The 19,376-nt window shown below is 36.9% G+C and overlaps 1 protein-coding gene across 3 annotated transcripts in view; it reads left to right on the top strand.

Moving 5' to 3' along the window:
• Window positions 1–19,376, top strand: part of DLGAP1 (DLG associated protein 1) — a 374,951-nt gene that overhangs the window by 238,083 nt on the left and 117,492 nt on the right. For 2 of the 3 annotated variants that reach the window (XM_090137415.1, XM_090137416.1), the window contains one exon: window positions 4,610–5,635. In XM_090137415.1, coding sequence (XP_089993541.1) covers window positions 4,682–5,635 — 954 coding nt within the window. In that variant the 5' untranslated portion in view covers window positions 4,610–4,681. Of the gene's footprint in view, window positions 1–4,609; window positions 5,636–6,410; window positions 6,588–19,376 lie in introns of those variants that run through there. The other variant, XM_090137417.1, reaches the window with a different exon arrangement.

A 19,376-nucleotide genomic window follows, 5' to 3' on the forward strand; every position in this document is an offset into this window, starting at 1 on the left:
TTACCCAAGGCACGGTCTTTCATATTACTTGCCAAAGTGAATTAGGAAAATAACATGAGATCTCATTTTCTTCTGAACACCTTTAATAAAATGTGTATGGATGCATTTTAGAAGAAGTGTCCTTTTATTGGTATCTAGATATTCATTATTGTGATGTAATATAACAGAAAAGCCACACAGAATGGCTGCAAAATATCAAGACCTTTGGGATAAAGTGATGTGCTGCAAAGTGAGGAGCATGTGGAAGACTGATGCTCAGCATAAACATATGTTCCCAGCGTTTGTAACAGTCTGCGAAGATGAGAAAGGAATTTCCCTGGGAACACCCCATAGCATGCAAGAAAATAAATAATCAAATGCTGAGAAACTTTGCTGTTCATGGAAAAACGGAAATGAGAATCTCTCTTTGTTTGCTGTAGTTCATAAAATGGGAGCAACACCACAAATAGTATTGCTAAAAAGGGTATTTCACGTCCTCCCACTTCCAACAGTAACCCAGCATTTTTTTGGAGAGTCTGCTATGATCTGAGTTAAAGGTCTAAATGTGTATTTCAATTTGTGCATGTGATTAAATGCATTCCTCAACTCAGAGCTGTACATACAGGACATTGTATGAACGCCTTCCTACCGTGTATCAGCCCTTCATTTTCTGGACTCGGTACAAAGCTGAGGATTCAGAAGCTCCATTTAACTCACCGAATGGTATCTTAGAAGAACTGCATTTACTGAATAAAAATCTCCTTAGTTTCTGAACAGGCACAGGTTAAGGTGCTGTTATCCTAATGAACCTTAATTAGGGCATTTCTGTTGGCATGTTGCACATCAAGTAGTTATGTTACTCACTTTCCAGTTATTACTATATATCACGTGCAGGTTTTCTAATTAAGCTACAAAGCTACGCGCACTGACTTACATATCACTGCAATTCATAGAATCATAGAATGGCCTGGATTGAAAAGGACCACAATGATCATCGAGTTTCAACCCCCCTGCTATGAGCAGGGTCACCAAGCAGCAGACCAGGCTGCCCAGAGACACATCCAGCCTGGCCTTGAATGCCTCCAGGGATGGGGCATCCACAACCTCCTTGGGCAACCTGTTCCAGTGTGTCACCACCCTCTGAGTGAAAAACTTCCTCCTAATATCTAACCTAAATCTCTCCTATCTCAGTTTAAAACCATTCCCCCTTATCCTACCACTATCCAATGAATTGTTGTGTGTTAGGGGCACTGTAGTAGAAGCAAAGATGAATATATTTGTGTACTTCTTACCTGAGGCATCCTCATGAAAACAGAAGCAAATATAGTGTGATTGCTGAAAATAATAAGCATTCTTCAACCTTACAGTTCTGCATAAATTTTTGTCCTTTATTCCATGCCATCAGGTGTTTCTGGTTTGCTGTCTTAAAAATGCTATTTCACTGTTTATTAATATGCAATATGTTCATCAATTATCCTGTCTTATTTCATGAGTAATTTAATGTTCCTAGTTTGGACAAGAAATAGCTAGTTCTTATGGTCTTTAATCACAATTGTACATGATAAAAATTCAGGGTCTGTTCCTGTTAAATGTTTCTACTGTGACTGCAGCAGAAAGGCTCTTATAATACACACTATCTATGTCTAAGAGTTGGGAATAAATAGTTTTTACTCTGAATTACAATTTCTTCCAGTTTTTAGAAACTTTACCGGTAATCACCCCTTCTTACACAGGTTGGTGGCTCCCATTTCTTTTTTGATTTGGTTTGTCCATTACTCTGTGGCTCAGGTAACTTCCCTTTTTTTCCTTCATTTTTCAATCTGCTATTCCTGGAAAGCTTTATCCTCCTTCTTTTTTTTGTTATAACTTTGTGATCTTTTCTTTTCTAAGCATACCTCCTTTGTTTTTCCCTATCTTTTCCCTTGATGCCTTTTGGGCAGATCATTTTATCTATTTTTTTCCTTATTTCTCCAGCACTTTGTTATGGAAGACTTATTGACAGCTGAGACTCAAAATGAGCATAGAATTGAATGTTATCTTTTCTCTTAAACTTTTCCACCATCCTACATGTCATCCAAGCTCACACAGCACTGCTTAGCCAAGCTTGTTATATCTTCCTCCACAATTTATGGAAAGCCCATCTCTTTCTCTCTGTAACAGACAAATGCTATTTTTCATAAACATTTTCAATTTTTAAGAATTCTTGCCCAATCTCCTTAGCATCCATATTGCCAGTCCATCCAAAATGCAGCTGGTGACATTGCTACTCTCATCAGTCAAACCATACTCATTTTTAAAACTCATCTTTACCTTCAAGATGTGCCAGGCCCCCACCCATAAATCAGATTGTTTTGTGTTTCCTCAACCCAATCATTCTGCTCCAATAATGTATTTGGATTACATATTCTTAATTATTCTATTATGTCCCTTGTACCTGTCATGACTTCACTATTCTGTGAATTATTGATCCTTTCAGTTCCTTGTCTACATACACTCATTTTCCACAGTCCAAAAAAAATAAAATAAAATAAAATAAATTAATAGCCATACAGATTTAAAAAAAAAAAAAAAAAAAGGAAAATACATCAATAGTTCTGGGGATGTTTCACTTTACTGCACTTCTTGTATGGCACAATTTCTATTGTTAACCTAACAATAATCAAGATTAATCATCTCGATGACTGATGCATGATTGTTAATGGATTAAAATAAAAATTAACTGGCTAAAGCCTTATTTTCATAATCCTCCAAGTATGAAATATAGATATCTATTCATAGAGACCGAAAACTGGACGATTTCTATTTGGTCTTTATATCCATTGCTGGTATTTTTTTTTTTATGGATATTCTTGGTCAGTTCACATTTTTAATGATTCAAGTAATGGATCTGCTACTACATCCCTTTGGATGTTCTCTGTTACACAGTCTAATAGATTACATTTTTAAGGAAGTTGGTGAGGTTATAAAATGTTCTTTAGAACTGAGACTGTCAGTATAATCAAACTGACAAGGTCAGCTCTCTGCATAAATTATTTTTGTTCTTTTAAAAGAGTCTTAGACCACAGTTCTCTTCAAGTAGGCCAGCGAACTCATCCATTTTGAGTATTTGAAGTGCCTTTTTGTGGTATTTTAAAAGCTGGATTTTGGAATTCAGGATCTCCTGAGAATGAAAATTTTCTGCATTGCAGGAATACAGTGAGGAAGAGTGAAATGAAGGACACTCTAGCTTTGAAACATGTTGAAAAAGCTCACTACAGTTTCAGGAGAACATTCAAAAATGTTCTGATGAAATGCAGAGTATGCTTTTTCAGACTGATATCAACTTAAGCTATTCTAGTAAACTTAATAGTTGGCAATTTGCCAGTAGGTACAATGTATATGATCTGTTAAATAATGGTTTATCTGAAAGAACACTGAAAGAACAGGGTGAAAGCTGTTTACTATGCTCCGTCTAGCCATACTCCAGGAAAAATCTTAAGAGTGACGTTTCTTGATTAGCCATGCTGGAAGGGAATAAAACAGCTGAGTGACTCACATTCCAGTTGTGTGTAATATAATAGGGCATCCTCTAAAGTCTCCCATCAGCCCATGAGGAGATGAGATAGCACCACAAGGATGTTTTGCCACATCTGAAACCCTGTAATTTATACATTAATAGCTCAGAGATTTCAGTAGCAGTTGCGTACAGCCTTTTGCTAGTGGTTGAGCTGGAATGAGGACATCTGACTTCAAACTGAGTGGTTATTATATCACTTGTGATGAAGATTTGTGTTTTCACTGTGTAATCAATAGTCTATAACACTGTGGGACAAATAACTGGAAGTGGGCATTGAAATCCCTTAAACTGTTAAAGCAATGTATGCATGTTCTCTATACTAATTCTCCTGATGGTAGAGAGTGTAGTGGTGTTTAAATACCGCTTAGCACTCTGAAAAATTATGGAAAATACACTCAAAGCATGCACTGTAAGGGTAAGATTGTATTTTTACAAATAGAAGTAAATAGTAGATAAAATAAATTAACCCAAAGTAAACAGATAGTTTGGCTTCATTTTGATGGGCAGAGAAATATTTAATTATTTTACAATTAATTTAAAAGATATTTCAGAAATAAAACGTTGGTATTGTCTGTAAATATTTACACAGCACAGGCAAGCAACATGGATATAAAGTAAAACTGCACCTGATCAGATATGCACTGGGGCCAGAAGAACATTTCCCATCAGTTGTATTTAGCCCAAAGTGAACACAAAATACTCCATTAAGGAGATGATCTCTCTTAATGCATTAATTTGGTCACAAAAACAAGCAGATGAGCAATTAAGGCCTCCTAGGAGGTTCCTGTCCATGAATGCTTTCAGGACTGAGGTTTTAGAGTATAGACAGTGATACTTATCTCGCCGTAGATTAGTGTGCAATGGTAAGTTTCATAGCAGAAAAGTTTCTTGTATCTGTTTTCTAGCTGGTGAAATAAGATCATTTTGCTTACGTGTTACTTAGGTATCCCATATCACTATTGTCATGGGGAAAAAAAAAAGTGATAAAAAGAATCAGAGAATGTTTGTTCCAATTATTTTTGTAATTAAAAACAATGAAGGCTAAAAGTACATTGTTGTATTTCATTCTTTTAGGCCTTTCCCTGAGATCTGCCCGCTGCATAGCCATACGTATTAGATGACTTTGGGACTTGCATTACATCAACGATGAAGGGTTTATCTAGCAGCCGTAGTCATCATCATGGGGTTACCTGTGACCCTCCGTGTGACAGCCTGCCACATCACTCGGACAGGAAGCCATATTTGTTAAACCCGGTGGACCCCCATCCTGCAGACCACCCTTACTACACTCAAAGGAACTCTTTTCAGGCAGAGTGCATGGTGCCCTACAACGATCAGATTGCCAGCAGCACGTTCCCTCGGAGACACTACAACTCCCACCACGAACTCAAGGACGAGTGTGCTCTGGTTCCCCACGGAACTGCCAACAAGACTAACCGCATTCCTGCCAACCTTTTGGACCAGTTTGAGCGGCAGCTGCCTCTGAATCGGGATGGCTACCATACTCTGCAGTACAAGCGGACTGCCATGGAGCACCGCAGTGACAGCCCAGGGAGGATCCGGCACCTGGTTCATTCTGTCCAAAAGCTCTTTACCAAGTCCCATTCACTGGAAGGACCATCCAAGGGGAGCGTCAATGGGAGTAAAGCGAGCCCAGAGGAGTCACAAACGATGAGGTATGGGAAGCGCAGCAAGAGTAAAGAAAGGCGATCAGAAGGTAAGCCCAGATCCAATGCATCAGGATGGTGGAGTTCAGATGACAACTTGGACAATGATGTTTGCATTTATCACGGTCCCAGTGGGGTAATGACCATGGGAAGATGCCCTGATCGTTCTTCTTCCCAATACTTTATGGAAGCCTATAACACTATTAGTGAACATACTGTGAAGTCATCCAGAAGCAATAACGATGTCAAATGCTCTACCTGTGCTAACCTGCCTGTGAATTTGGACTCCCAGTTAATGAAGAAAAGCTCTTGGTCCTCTACATTAACCGTGAGCAGAGCCCGTGAAGTTTACCAGAAAGCATCAGTTAACATGGACCAGACAGTGGTGAAGGCAGAGACGTGTCAACAGGAACGGTCATGTCAGTACCTCCAGGTACAGTGTGGAGAGCTGATTGCTGTTAACTGTGCTCTGCCATGGTAGAGGTGTTTGTGGGGGATGGAGGTTAGCTCTGATATTTCAGCTTTCCTGAAAGGTATCTGATCACCAAACAAGGGGTGATATGGCTGAAAATAAATTATTTTCTTTTTCTTTTTCCTTTTTATTTTATTTTATTTTTGTCAGCATTCAGTATTTCAAAGAAACATTTTGTGTTGGTACAGGCTTAATTTTTTTCATGTGGGAAAAATGAGACCATTTTGTGTACTTTTTGCATTTATAAAGCAGTCACAGTAGGGGTACAGAGAATGTGATCTTGTAGTGCTTGTAGTTAGCATTACAATGTCAATTAACTGAATGTTACCAGGATACAAATTCTTTGATGTCTGTAATTTCAGGATTTGACTCCATTTACTGCTTGTTTTATTATGAAAGCTTTTGATACCCTTTTGAGGAACTTTGAGGTACCTTAATACTTTCTGCAGTAGGAAAAACCTGTGTTCCTTTTTGCCACTGAATATAAATTCTCATAAAATACTTATTGCAAAGTGTCCAGATTTGTTTATCTGGCTATCCCTCTTTTCCATGGCTTTGAGTCAAAAATATAAAACCAAAAGGTTGAAATTATTGCTTGTTCTGATTATACATTTTAGGAGTACATCACCTACTCCCTCACAAGCTGTTTGCAGTTAATACAGCGTCACTATTTTTCACCAGTATTGTATCTTTAAATGTCAAGAATCAGATGTCTGCTCTTGGAGCTATCATACTGCCGGTGAATGTTTGTGGCAGGAACATGGATCAGAAAATATTAAAACAGTTTCATTCCTAGAAGAGCTGTGGATAGCTTTTGTGCACTTTAAACAGAACACTTATGGCACATCTAAGTGTGTGTGTACGATGGAGCAACGTTGCAGAGAGAAGAGAGAAGACCATGAGGAAAAAAGAGGTTTGCTAACACAATTTGGTTTCATTTTACTGTAGTGGGACTGTTGTCTATTTGTATAGAAACTGTAACAAGTTTTCTCATATGGGTCCTTTAATGTCAGCTTCCACATTCTGTTGTTTAAGTCAGTATGCAGAAAAAGCGTAGGACTGAGGAATCCACATTTTAAAAAATTATCTTAAGAAGTATTAATGAATGGCATGTAAAGTAATTCTAAATGCCAGCTTCTGGAATTCTAAGCTTTTAATGTGGAGAAGAGGATCAGTGTATTTTCTGTTAATCTCTGGGGGATTGGGGTGTGGGACAAGGGGTAATATGAGCACTCAGCATGTTTATAGCTGTTCATATGGATTGGGAGGGACAGAGGTTTCAGAATAGCCTAAGGTTGCAATTTTTTTGAGATTTGCTGCATTAAGTCTCTTTTGTCTGAATTCTGTAAGGAAAAGAAATTGTTATTTGAGACTTGATTGTTGTGATTACTTCGGACCTTCAGATTTTTTTATTGATGTTTTTGTTTACTCTTTCAATCTTCCTCTCCAGTTTTGATAAAATAGCTGAAAACTCAGTATGTGACCAGATGGCAGGAAAAGAGCAAAAAACTGTGCCAGCATTAGCTTTAAACGAACACCTCCATAGGGACTTTCAAACAATGTTTAACTGATGGGAATAGACTCCTGAAGTGGAATTAGAGGATATTATCTTTGTCTGCATGAAATAGATGTCCAACAGTTGTCAAGAGCAGAAATTAGAATAACTAAATTCTCACTTTGTTTCTTATCCTGATTATGTTCTCACTGTACTTTTGATGTGGTTTTCCATTTCATTTCATTTTTTCCAATTCTGTGCTTGCTTAAAAAAGTCAGGGAAGTATAACTGAACTGAAACTGTTAAAAAAAAAAAATTAAAATCTTACTCAGATTTTGATCAGCATTGTAAATATTCAAACAGAACATGGTAGATTTAACAGAGTAGATTGGGATTATTCTTCTCCCCTGGCAGCTTAAAAAGATAATGAATGGATATAGACAGTAAAAACTCATTCTGTATTGTTGAATTCATCCCATTGCCTTTCCCTTCGCTGCATCACTCATCTTTTTACGCTGCAAGCCCTCTGGGACTTGGACTCTGTTTCCTTTTGTGTTTCCCCAGTGCCCATCACAATGGAGAGCAGAATATAACTGAGGCCTTTTTGCCATCCTGTAATGTAAATATATATTAACAATGGTAGAGTATCGCTCTGTCCATGGGATGTAGAAGCATTCTGAATATCTTTTTTTTCCCCGATGACCTTCTAATCATTGTACCAAAGGACTGACGTCCTGTGTTGTTAGAACAATTAGGAATGCACTAAATGAGATAAAAGGAACTTAGCTGCAAATTCATGTCAGTACTGGACAACTCTGATAATGATTTTAATTAAACAATGCCTCTTTGTTGCTTTATTTAACTCATTAGATGTTAAATAGATGGTCTTACAATGAGGCTCATTTGTAATTTAAGCCACTGTTTATTGCCCAGGATATAAACTCTCAGATCCTTGAAGGAAGGCAACTATTTTGTCCATGCAAACTGTTCTTGTGACAGTACCTGGATTCACTTAAGGAATGATGCCTTCTCAAAGTCATAGTACAAATAAATAAATAAATAAATAAATAATTCTTAATCCCTGTAGCTTTGACTATGTCAGAAGTCATGGATAAAATCAAGTGCATTTCTGCCTGAAACAGTTTTTACCACAAAAGTATCTGGATGAATTCTCAGTGAAAAGACATGGAAATAACAATTATCTCACTTAGTGTGATATTTTCCACAAAGCCATTCTGTGAAAGGCGCTGGCAGTTGCTCATGTTACAGATGGGCTTATTTCTCATAACTTGGAATTTGGACCGTGTGCAGCATCCTCCTGCATCGCAGCCTTCCCTTACCCCAGCAGGCTCTGCTCCCAGCTTGCTGCTGAAATGCAGTGTCCAGTCTCTGAGTTTGAGGGGAAGGAGCAACCAGGGAGGCTTGGCTCCAGTCTTTACCTCTGTGATTTCAGAAAGGGATATTGGCTCATGGGATGGTTTAAAGATGTTCACACAAACTTTTCCTTTCAGTGAAGTTTAAGTGTTGGAATACTTTTTCTCTCTTCCCTCTGTTTCTCCTTTCAAGAATGAGGAGCTGTACAATAGAAAGATGAGATCCTTTACTGAGCTATTTTTTACTTCGGGAAAAGTGTTTTTATTTGGTAGAGGCTGGACTGATTTGAAGTAAGGTGAGAAGGAACTGTTTTTTTTTCTCTTAGTTGTTATTTAAAATGGTTTCCCTAACTTGAGATAATAATATACAAAGCAGTGGGCAGCTTCCACTTTTCTAGTAGCTTCTCATTTGTAAGAATTAAGATTAAGCAAAAGAAGACAATATATAAGCAGTCATCTTTTTCTGCAAACATTAGAATCTAAATGCACTAGTAGGTATTTTTGACACTTTTGTTTTGCTATGAATTCATGATTATTGAAGTAATAGAGTATCAGATACATGGCATAGTTTTTCTCTAATTATAATTTTGGTATTCATTATGCCCTGTAATTTCTGCTCCCTCTGTCCTTGGTCCATTTGTTAAGAGATAGAGAAGAATTCAAAGGATGATATTTTTCTTATTATTCCTCTTTTCTTCCAATGTGAGTTGGTCATGTGTTTTCTTTTGACCCACTTTGATGAAACTGAAGTCAGTTGTGTCAGATATTCAGGGCTGAGGAAGGACGTTTACTTCTGAAAGCTGAAGTGCGGTAGGTGGGGACGACTGTGCCATCATCTGAACTCTGCATTTGCATCAAAATCCTTTGGTGGGAGACTATGGGAAATACTATAAAAACTGTAAGCCAACTTTCTGGATGTGATAAGCATTTCCTGGTTTTTCAAAGACTGGATCTGGTGGCGGACAATTCCGGTTGGTACAGTGCTCAATTTCCTATGGGAAGGTTGATGGTAATAGTCAGGATGTCCTGTAGTGTTAAGAAACTCAAATAGTTAAAGTGACTTGCTTTCTAGTCTTAGAAAAGGCACTTCCATTGTTTCTTAGGAGACAGTGCTCGTACCGAGTCTCTTTCTGCTGTCTGTGTCCATGGGTCGCCAAATATTCGGTATGACCTCATCCTAAATCAGGACACTAATCAGGATCAGGATCTGCCGTGGTATTTGTTCATGTGGCATGTTTAAGTTGCAGTGTTCGTCCTTGAGACACAGAAGTTCATTAGGTTTGTTATCTGTGAAAGTCAGACTGCATTTTCATCTGTTCTCTGCTTTTGCTTCATTTGTATTGTCTGCGTTTCTGTCACCACTATCATATTCAAATTAATCTTTCAGTATATCTTTGCATATATGGGGAAGTTGTGTTTTAATGTCCACTAATGATGATCTTCCATTTTTCATGCATCTGAAGACCTATGTTTTTCTCTCTTAATCTGTTATGAATTAAAAATAAATTGTCTATTATTCCTCCTGCAATTTACCACTTGGATTTAAAAAAGTATATCAGGTGCAAGTTTTTATGATGATTTTATTCAACTCATATAGTACATATTTTTTGCAATAAAGCGAGTGAAATAATTTAAACAAGCAATTTTGAAATAAAATGCCACATGTTATAACATAGTCTAGGGCATGTTCCAGGTAAAGGAATAATAATCATATAGGAATCGTTAAATGTCTGTGATTTTTAAACAAATTACTAACCAGCTACCTTAAAACTGAAAAAAAAAAAAATGTATTATTCACACAAAGCTGATTTAATTCCCTTTGATAAGTGCTAAGGGATGGTTAGCATGAGTAATGAATAAAGTTACGGAATCTGGGGGCCCTTGGAGGTTATACATAAAGGAAAAAAATTGCTTTTTTTTTTTTTTTAAATACATTAATAAAAAATAATTCCAATAAACATATTAGTTGTTAGCCTACCTGCAAATGTTGCTAAGATGTCTTTACTATACTGATAGAAAAGGAGAATGCTTCAGTACAGCTATCCTCTTCATCCTCAGAGTGCATGAATTTACCTTTCCAAAATACTGTCAGCTGAAAGAATGGAGAGAATGATATTGCTGTATATTTCACCTTAAATACTGCTGTGTTCTCATTCAGTTAATTAAAATCTGGACTGACCTTTGGCTTCTGAGTAATGCAGTAATGGAGGCCATCTAAGTACTAAGAGAGCACAATGTCAGTACGTCACACTTAGCTGTGATTTTATCTGCCCGTCTTTCTTAGGTTGTCATTTTCTATCCCTTGATTTTATCCTCATTCTGTAACTTCTTTATATTGAATATACTGGCACTAATGTTATTTTTTCCAGATTAACTTGAAGAATGATTCTCAGTTCATCCTGTTAGCGTTCTTATGTTCTCGTAACTCATTCACCGAAGAAAATAATTCTGTCCCTTTTTTGTATTTCTGTCATACACTATAGAGGATTTATTAACATACTTAGGTGACGCTATGTTATATATATATACTGTTATTATCAAAAATATTTGTGAAAGCCATGGTTTCAGCTAAGTGAGCGCTTGTTATCTATTTCAGTTCCTCATGGTATAAACAAAGATAAGATTTGATTCAGTCATTGATTTGATTCCTTCTTGTAGTACAAAATATCTGGAGTGTTCTAATGTGATTGTTTTCATTAGTTTTAGTGGGAGGAAAAAAAAAAATAAGATAAAAAGAAAATAAAAATGTTTACAAAAACCTTCAAGACAAATCCAGTCAAGCAAAGAGGATCATTTCAATGTACATCCGAATTCAAAATTCCTAACATTTCCTGCAGAGACTTGCAGAGTGGGTGGGAAAAAAAGCACTGAGTGGTGACATGCCTTCCTTATTCAGTGTGAAATAATAAGGAATATTTCTTCTACATCTAGTTGTTGATTTTATTTCTTCCTTTCAAGAGTGGAATTTGTAGCACAGATCTTGAGTGAGGAATGCCACCATGTCAGGAGAGTGGTTTGAGGTACGGGCAGATGCCAGTGGTTTCTGTTCTGCTCAGCAAAGACTCCTGCACTGTATCTGTTGTATAGCTAAGCTTCTATCTAATAGTGAATTAAACAATGTGAACGTGAATCTGTTGTACATTGTTTCTACTTTCATGCACATACCCTGGGTTTATGCAATGGACTGTCTTGTTTGGGTGGAGGGCAAAGTGATAGTATGACTTAAAACCATAGAATCATAGAACTGTTTGAATTGGAAGGGACTCTCAGAGGCCATTAGTCCAACTATCCTACAATTAACAGGGACACCCACAGTTAGATCAGGTTGCTCAGAGCTCCATCCAGCCCTCTCTTGTGTGATTCCTGGGACAGGGCATCCACCACCTCTCTGGGCAACCTGTTCCAGTGCCTCAGCACCTTTATTGCAAAAAAACTTCTTCCATATACCCATCTAAATCTTCCTCTTTTAGTTTGAAGCCATTTCCTCTTGTCCTATCACAGTGACTTCTGAGAGATACATACTTGTCTTACCAAAGGCTAAGCAATATGCAGCGCATATAAGACAGTGTGAGAGCTTTGATAGCTCAGGGCATCCAGAGATAGTCTTTAAGTTGTTGCTGAGTATTTCATGCAAATAAATTTCTGTCTAATTTTGCCTTAATGACATAACCTCAACCTGTTTATGATTTTTTGAGGGGAAATCTTCTAGATATCTCTATCAATTCGCTTCCCATCAGATGTGAGTCAAGACCATGACTTTGATTCAGTATCCACTGAGACAGTGTCGCAGAGCAGAGGTGACAGTTTGGTGTTATTTAGAAGATGTACTATTAAGTCCTGAAACAAGTAATATCCCCCTAGAAGCGATCAACAAATCAAATATATTTCATTTCAGTAATCCAAAAGAAAACGCCATGGAAGTTTCAGTGAAGTCTGGCCACTGTATACTAATATGAGACAGAAGCTAATAGTCAGCTGATTATGGTAGGTTAACTGCATTACTTACAGTTGTTGCCTGTGAGAGCATAACGTTAGCAAAGCATCGGAGATGTTCCAATTCTAGTCAAGCAACAGAAAAGCAGCAGGGCTTTTTCTCTCAAAATGCTCTCTATCGCATCTGTTTCTCTTCCAAGGATTCAGATTCAGCATCATATTCTCCCATCTATGAGCCAATTTCTTGCCAGGTGATAGTGGGCTTGTAATCATATGTTGCAAAAGAAAGATAAAATTTCATCTCATTTAACATTTTGTTGATGCAAGCTAGTCAGTGTATGCAGATGCTGAAGTGACTGGAAAGAGAGGTGATTCATCCCAAAGAAGGTGTCTAGTGGTGAAAGAACATTTCTCTATTCTAGTAGTGGAAAGTGTCCCTTCAAAGATTAGAATTAATGTTAGCAGTCATTCTGCAGGTTCCTGCTGTCCTTGGGAAAGGTAGAATATCTCATTATAGCCAACTGCCCTGAAAGAGCTGCTGGAAGCTGCAACTGAAAGCTTCAGGGGTTTTGAGAAAGACGAAGTATGAGTATCACTGAAGTAGTTTTAATTCAGAGCCTAAACTCAGTCTGTATGAACTTCAGTTTCCCTTAGACAAGAGAGTCTATTGCTGTTGGCTTTCTTTCTGCAGAATATGTTTGAGGGAGGCAAACTTGGGAAGTCCTTGGCTGTAGTCACAGTGTCCAAGTGGCTCTATTTACTGTTGATTGGATTTTTACATGTAAAACGGGAGGAGAAGATTAATTTTGGAGTCCAGTTGTGGTTGTTTCCTGCAGGAGACACATTTCTTTTCATAAGACAGGCTGCGAATCAGATTATTGAGCTAGTAATACAGAAAGCTTTTGATGAATGAAAATTATAGACTGTAAAAAAAACCTGCAGTTTTTCTATGAGGATTCATACTGACTTTTCAAATTAACATTAAAGGAACTAAGATTGCAATTCTTCACAGTGCTCATCCAGGTTTGGTGCAAATTGTGGGCACTCAAAAACTGAGGAAATAATGTTCTATTGAAGACAGGCCATTAATATTGTTCATATAAAACTAAATTAAATGAATTTATAATAGAACTCTGCTGCTGAAATCATACAAACTAAATCAAGAGTCATCACAGATACTGAAAATATTAAATTTATCCTAAATGGAAGCACCCTTCCTGTCTTCGTTTTGGAAAAGTCTTGAAACTTGGTAAACACATATTGTTATTTAAGGCTTGCAAGACTTCCTTTTTATTTTGTGTACTTCAGTTATTTTTAATGCATGCACATTGATAGACTGAAATACTGCTTACCTTTATTGGTCTGATTAATTCCATGAGCGCTAGGAATAGGCTGAGTAAGAGGAAGATGGCAATTGAAACTTCCCTAACAAGGCACAGAAGAGGCATAATAACAGCTAAGGAAACCAAATTGCATGAGTTTGAAAATCTGCACTGAGCAGTCATTAAGCATTGTTCTTTAGTCGTGTGATTTCATTTCATTAAGTATTTGCATACTAATAGAAAGCTAAAGTTACAAGTCTACTGCTGTGAGTGATGGTTAGCCACTCCCTTCCAGTCCTTGTGTTTACTTCTGTAGTCATCCCCATTGCTTTGGCAAAGCACAGGGAGAAGCCTTAATGTTTTCAGCTGCAATAAACCAAATCAAACTACAAATCAATAATGAACTTGATTTGCTATAGAGACAGTCTGTTTGCTATTTCATCCAGTAAGGTAAGCTAATAACAATTCTGGGGGGGAGAGGGGAAAAGGAAACTAGATATTCTAATTCTTATTCTTTAGAGCTTAAATATAACATGTTTTCTTTATCTTTGTCCTTGCGTGCTAGGTTTATTTCACATACCACCAACTGTGAGCTTCTGCAATGAATGTCTGAAAACTGTGGAGCCACTATACCTACTTGCTTAGTTTCTTTATTCAGGGACTTAGATTAGAGAAAGAAAAAATAAAATAAAATAAAATAAAATAAAATAAAATAAAATAAAATAAAATAAAATGCTTAAAGGAATTGGTCAGTGATTTCAGCTGGGACAGAGTTGATTTTTCAGTCTAGTCTGGCTAATGACAAAGTGTGACCACTTCCAGAGGACCATAAATTCAGTTAAACAGCAGGACAGATAACCAGTACACTGAATGAGGCTGAATCCAGGTATGATATTGGCTGATGGCAGCATGTTATCTGCATACTCTTCTATTTACGAAACTTGTATGTCATTGAATTAAAAGAGTATATAGTCAAACTCAGTCTTCATATTTGTAACAACCATTTTATTTCAAAGTGCCTAATGGAGAACTGAAGTCATGATTTTCAGTCGGTTGTCTGGCTCAGTGGCTACTGCTGTATATTTTATGTGTATTTCAAGTAATACAGGCTTTCTGTTTCACTGGGCTGTTTTGTATAACTAAAGCACACTCTTGATTTTTAGATTTGTAAAGAAATAACTGTGTATGATCTTAAAGACCAGAATGAAATGTTTCCAGGATCTCTTTTACTTCAGTAGTGCGAATAATAATAGTTCTATTTTAATAAAAAAAACAGTGATGTTCATTGTTAGATCTGAGTTTAGTTCTTTCCCCTTTTTCATAAGAGTAGAAACAATCATACGAGCGAGTTCTGTTTGATATTCTGATACTGAAAAAATGAGATTGCCAAGGTAATTGGATAACACAATTTTCTTAAAAGCATGAAACAGCTTTATCTCAGGTGTGTCAATCTTAATGCCATTAATCCTCTGAGGCAGCTGTTACCATGCATATGCACTTGCATGCAGCATAGTGTGTGACCTTGCAAGATAGAATTGTGGCCATTCAAACGAAGTAAGAACCTGTGAGAAAATCTCAGCAAACCTCCTGAGTGAAAAAAAATGAAAAGGAGGCTGACGTAAGTAATTCCCCCAGTGTTTTTCTAGCTCAGCAGAAGGAAATGTGCTACAGTATGTTTAGTACCATACATACAGAAACTGAATGCAGGAAATAATATGATCAATTATATTTTCTTAATTAGTATTTTAAAGAGGTTTTATGTTTTTCTTCTTTCCCATAATGCAAATGCTTTACTGTTGACAGTAAATTGCATTGCCTATTGTAAGCTGCTACAGCCATTCATATTGCCCCCAAAGAAAGCAGCTCTGAAAATCAGGTCAGTTCTTTTATCAAGTACTGCTCAAGGTATTTGTCTGTAGACACAGAAGTATAAAAACATTGGTGTTATTTTATGTCTTTATTTTCTAAACACAGAAATAACTATAATAAGAAATGCTGAGCTTTAAGGATTGTTTGTTCTACCCAAGAAATACACAGATAGTGCTTTAAGATCCTTTCATACAAAGCACAGTCGAGGCAAAGATCAGCTACTTGTAAAACTTGCATTTCTTTACTTTGCAAGTGCTCTCATACAGTTACACAATGGCTGACTGTTTCCTCCTAATCCATCTTCTGAAATCAGGGTATCCAGCTCTTGTGAAACTGAAATAAAAGAGGAATTGGGTCCACGTTTCTTTTCCTACTATTCCTTTAAATAGTGAAACCTTATCAGGGGAAAAAGAAAATAAACAAGAAATGCTGAACCTTAAATATCCTAATATCTACAGTAACACTGGGTGAACTGTTTAACTGATGTAGCAGACCCCTCATTCCCTCCATCTTTGGAATCAAATTTCCATTACTGTGTTTTGCTGCACCTTTAAAAGGCAGAAGAGCTACTGAAATGATAGTGTGCTGTTATTTATAAGCTGCCCTACTTCTCTGAGCAAGCAGAGCTTGAACTGGAGACTTCCTCCTGATCATCTCATACAATTTGTACAGCTAGGGGCTTTAAAGCTCATCACAGGGCACTTCTATCTATCTGAGTGTGTGCATGTGTAAATTTTTGTGGCAAATTCATTGCATACAGCTTTCAAAACATGGCCTGTTGTATCTAAATCCTTTTGAGAAGCTTTGGGATTAAAAGTAATGTACTTTTCTATGGGATTATTGATAAGAGAACTTAGGAATTTCAGAGTTATGGTGCCCACAGAACTATATCTCATCAGTACTGCAGCTATAAACTACAGCACTAAATTTATTTGGTTGTCTATAATGTAATACAACTACAAGTGTTCACCTTGCCTGAATTATGGGTACTGTAACTTTATTTCTTCTGGCTTTTGCTCAGTTAAGGATACTAACCCTAATGCAATACTAACGCGTTTTATTTGCCACATTAAAGACTCATTCAAAATTTCTTTTAATGAAAAATAGCACAAATCTTTAACTCAAGCATATTGAATAAAACATTAAACAGATAAAAGTACGTGTCCTCTGAGAAGTCATGGGTTCTCTATTATGCTCTTACTTGGCCTGAAATACCTTCCTGAAAAGTGACTGGATTTCAAATCCTAGTGAAGGCCTATCATTTCATCAAAATGTCAGCAAAGCTTGGTTTTTCTCTCTTAACTCATTTCTTGTATGAGTGACTTGAAAAGCCAAGGCTGACAAGCAAGAGCTGTAGGCTCCTAACTGTATATGGGGGCTGTTAAAAATAAAGATTGAACTTCCTTTGTTTGCTGATGCTGTAGGCCTGGAACCAATGCAAGAATCAGTGCTAGAGGAGGAGTGCAAAATGTTCCACGTTCTTGTTTGTCAAAAATCAAAACCACTACCAAGTATTGTATTCATTTGCACTTTGCAAAGATGCGCACATCAAACAAGGGTATCATCAGCTTTCCTGATCTGAGGCCTAGACATAAACTCAGAAGTCCTAGAAGTAAAACACTGCATATGTCTTTTTACTTGAAAAGGAAATTTATCAAGGCTGTATATTCAGTCCTCCAATGTGTTCTGAAAATATTTTGTGCTCTCAGTCTGTAGACTTTAGAGTTTTCAGTCTTCCCTTTACTAGAAGGATATTTTAGATGTTCTTAAGTGTATTTATTCAATTATTTCCTATAAATACAGAACTCTGTATACATTTGCTCAATAAGAAATGAACTTGACTGAACATACATTCTTGCCTTACAGAACGTATAAACGTATATTCTTGAAGACCATGGAAGACCATGGAAATATATATATTTTTTTTTGGGGGGGGGGGAGGGGAGGGAGGATATGGGAGAGAAGAGAGGAAAGAAATCTAGAAGAAATAAAAAGGAAAAAAAAAAGTAACAAACTTTGCATGTTGCTGGAACATAAGAATGTAAATGCTTCACAGAAGTAGTGTTTCCAGAATAATTAACAAAATGGTATTTGAGGGGGAAAAAAGGCATTTTGGTTTAAAAAAATAAGAGGAAAAAATCTGGTTAAATAAAAATAGGAGTAGGTGAGAAGTCTGAGTCCTGAAACACAACATAGAATCATAAGAAGACATGTTGATAAAGATATAAACTAGATTACACTTTCAGGATTAAATCTTGAGGAATCAAAGGAAAAAGTTTCAAGTGAGATTCAAGTGAGTTTAGTAGGCCAGAGAGATTGACCAAGAGAGATTTGGGAGAAAAAAAGAGAGCTTGGGCTGAGCCCAAGAGGAAAGAATTCTGGAGGTTCAAGGAAGGCTGTAAAACCTGATGTCAGCAGCAGAAAACAGCCAACAAAGGAAGAATTTTGGTGAGGTCTTGAGCTTGTCATCAGAAGGAAACAAAGTAATGGTGTAGCTTATTTGGTCAATTATAATCATTAATAAGCCCATGAATATTTAGAGCTGTCCATTTTTTTTCTTTGTTTACAGAGTTTTTTTGGATTACAGTTTGTGTGAGAATAGTTTGAATTTGATGCCATAAAATCTGACCTACACTGCCAGTAAAATTTGAAAGGAGTAATAGCCTCTGGACTTATGTTTGCAGTGGATATCAACAGCCAAGCTGTTAGCAAACAGTTCAGTATTCCAGTTATAAACATGCTGGTGTGTAAATGCTATGGCTGAAGTTGTGAAGCAGTGGATACACAAGATATTCACTAGGAGTTAAATGTTGCTGCTCATAGAAAGGAAACATTTAGTGATTATCTTGGTAAGTGGTGGTATTTATAAACTGTAGGACAAATTTTAAAAACCCAGATTTGAGGTTGTTTAATATGGATTATCAGCAAAGTGGCAAATAAATGTAAAGTCATAACCAGTATTATTTAAATCAAATATAAAATATATTTACCTAAGAAGTGCTTTTTCAGTTTCACCTTTACTATTAAGAAGGGTTCTGTGAAATAACTTCAGGACAAATTTTCAGGAGCCCTGCTCTGCAGTATGTTCTTTCTGCTGTTGCAGAAAAGGGAAAGGTGTTGGTTTGTGATGGTCAGAAGCCCCAAAAGCAATGGAAGGGAGAGCATAGGTGGGCAAGAGAACTGCGCTCTTGGGTTGTCCCCTGCTGTGTCCCTAAATCTTGTGAACACACACATTCCCAGTGTTTTAGATTTCCACAGCAAAGAATGGGCAATACAAACTTCAGATCAAGAGGAATATTGAATATAAGTAAAGCAAAGTAAAAGAAAAGAATAGAGAGTTGTATGACTCAGATACTCAGACTAACGTAATTCAAAAAGAGGATCTGTACACACTGATGAGGGTCTTGTTAATCTAATTATGCTATAGAAGTCATAGTATTATAACTTCACGGTTGCAAACCTAATTTTGTGATTCTTGAGACATAGTGACTTTAAGTGTGTCTTGAACCAAAAATCAGTCTGGCATGTTTGGATTCACATCTGAAAAGACTGCAGTTTATATTCATATTTCATCTTTTTGTGCCTTGTCAAGAATACCCTGATCTAGTTTGTAAATCCTTTGAATGAAAATGGTAGTTGCCAAAGAAAAATAGGGATCCTCCACCGCAAATGGCATTCCTCAGTTAAATGGGACTAAAGATGGGCCACTG

The sequence above is a fragment of the Phasianus colchicus genome, chromosome 3 (genome assembly GCF_987193195.1).
Source record: "Phasianus colchicus chromosome 3, bPhaCol1.hap1.1, whole genome shotgun sequence".
Classification (NCBI taxonomy): Eukaryota; Metazoa; Chordata; class Aves; order Galliformes; family Phasianidae; genus Phasianus; species Phasianus colchicus.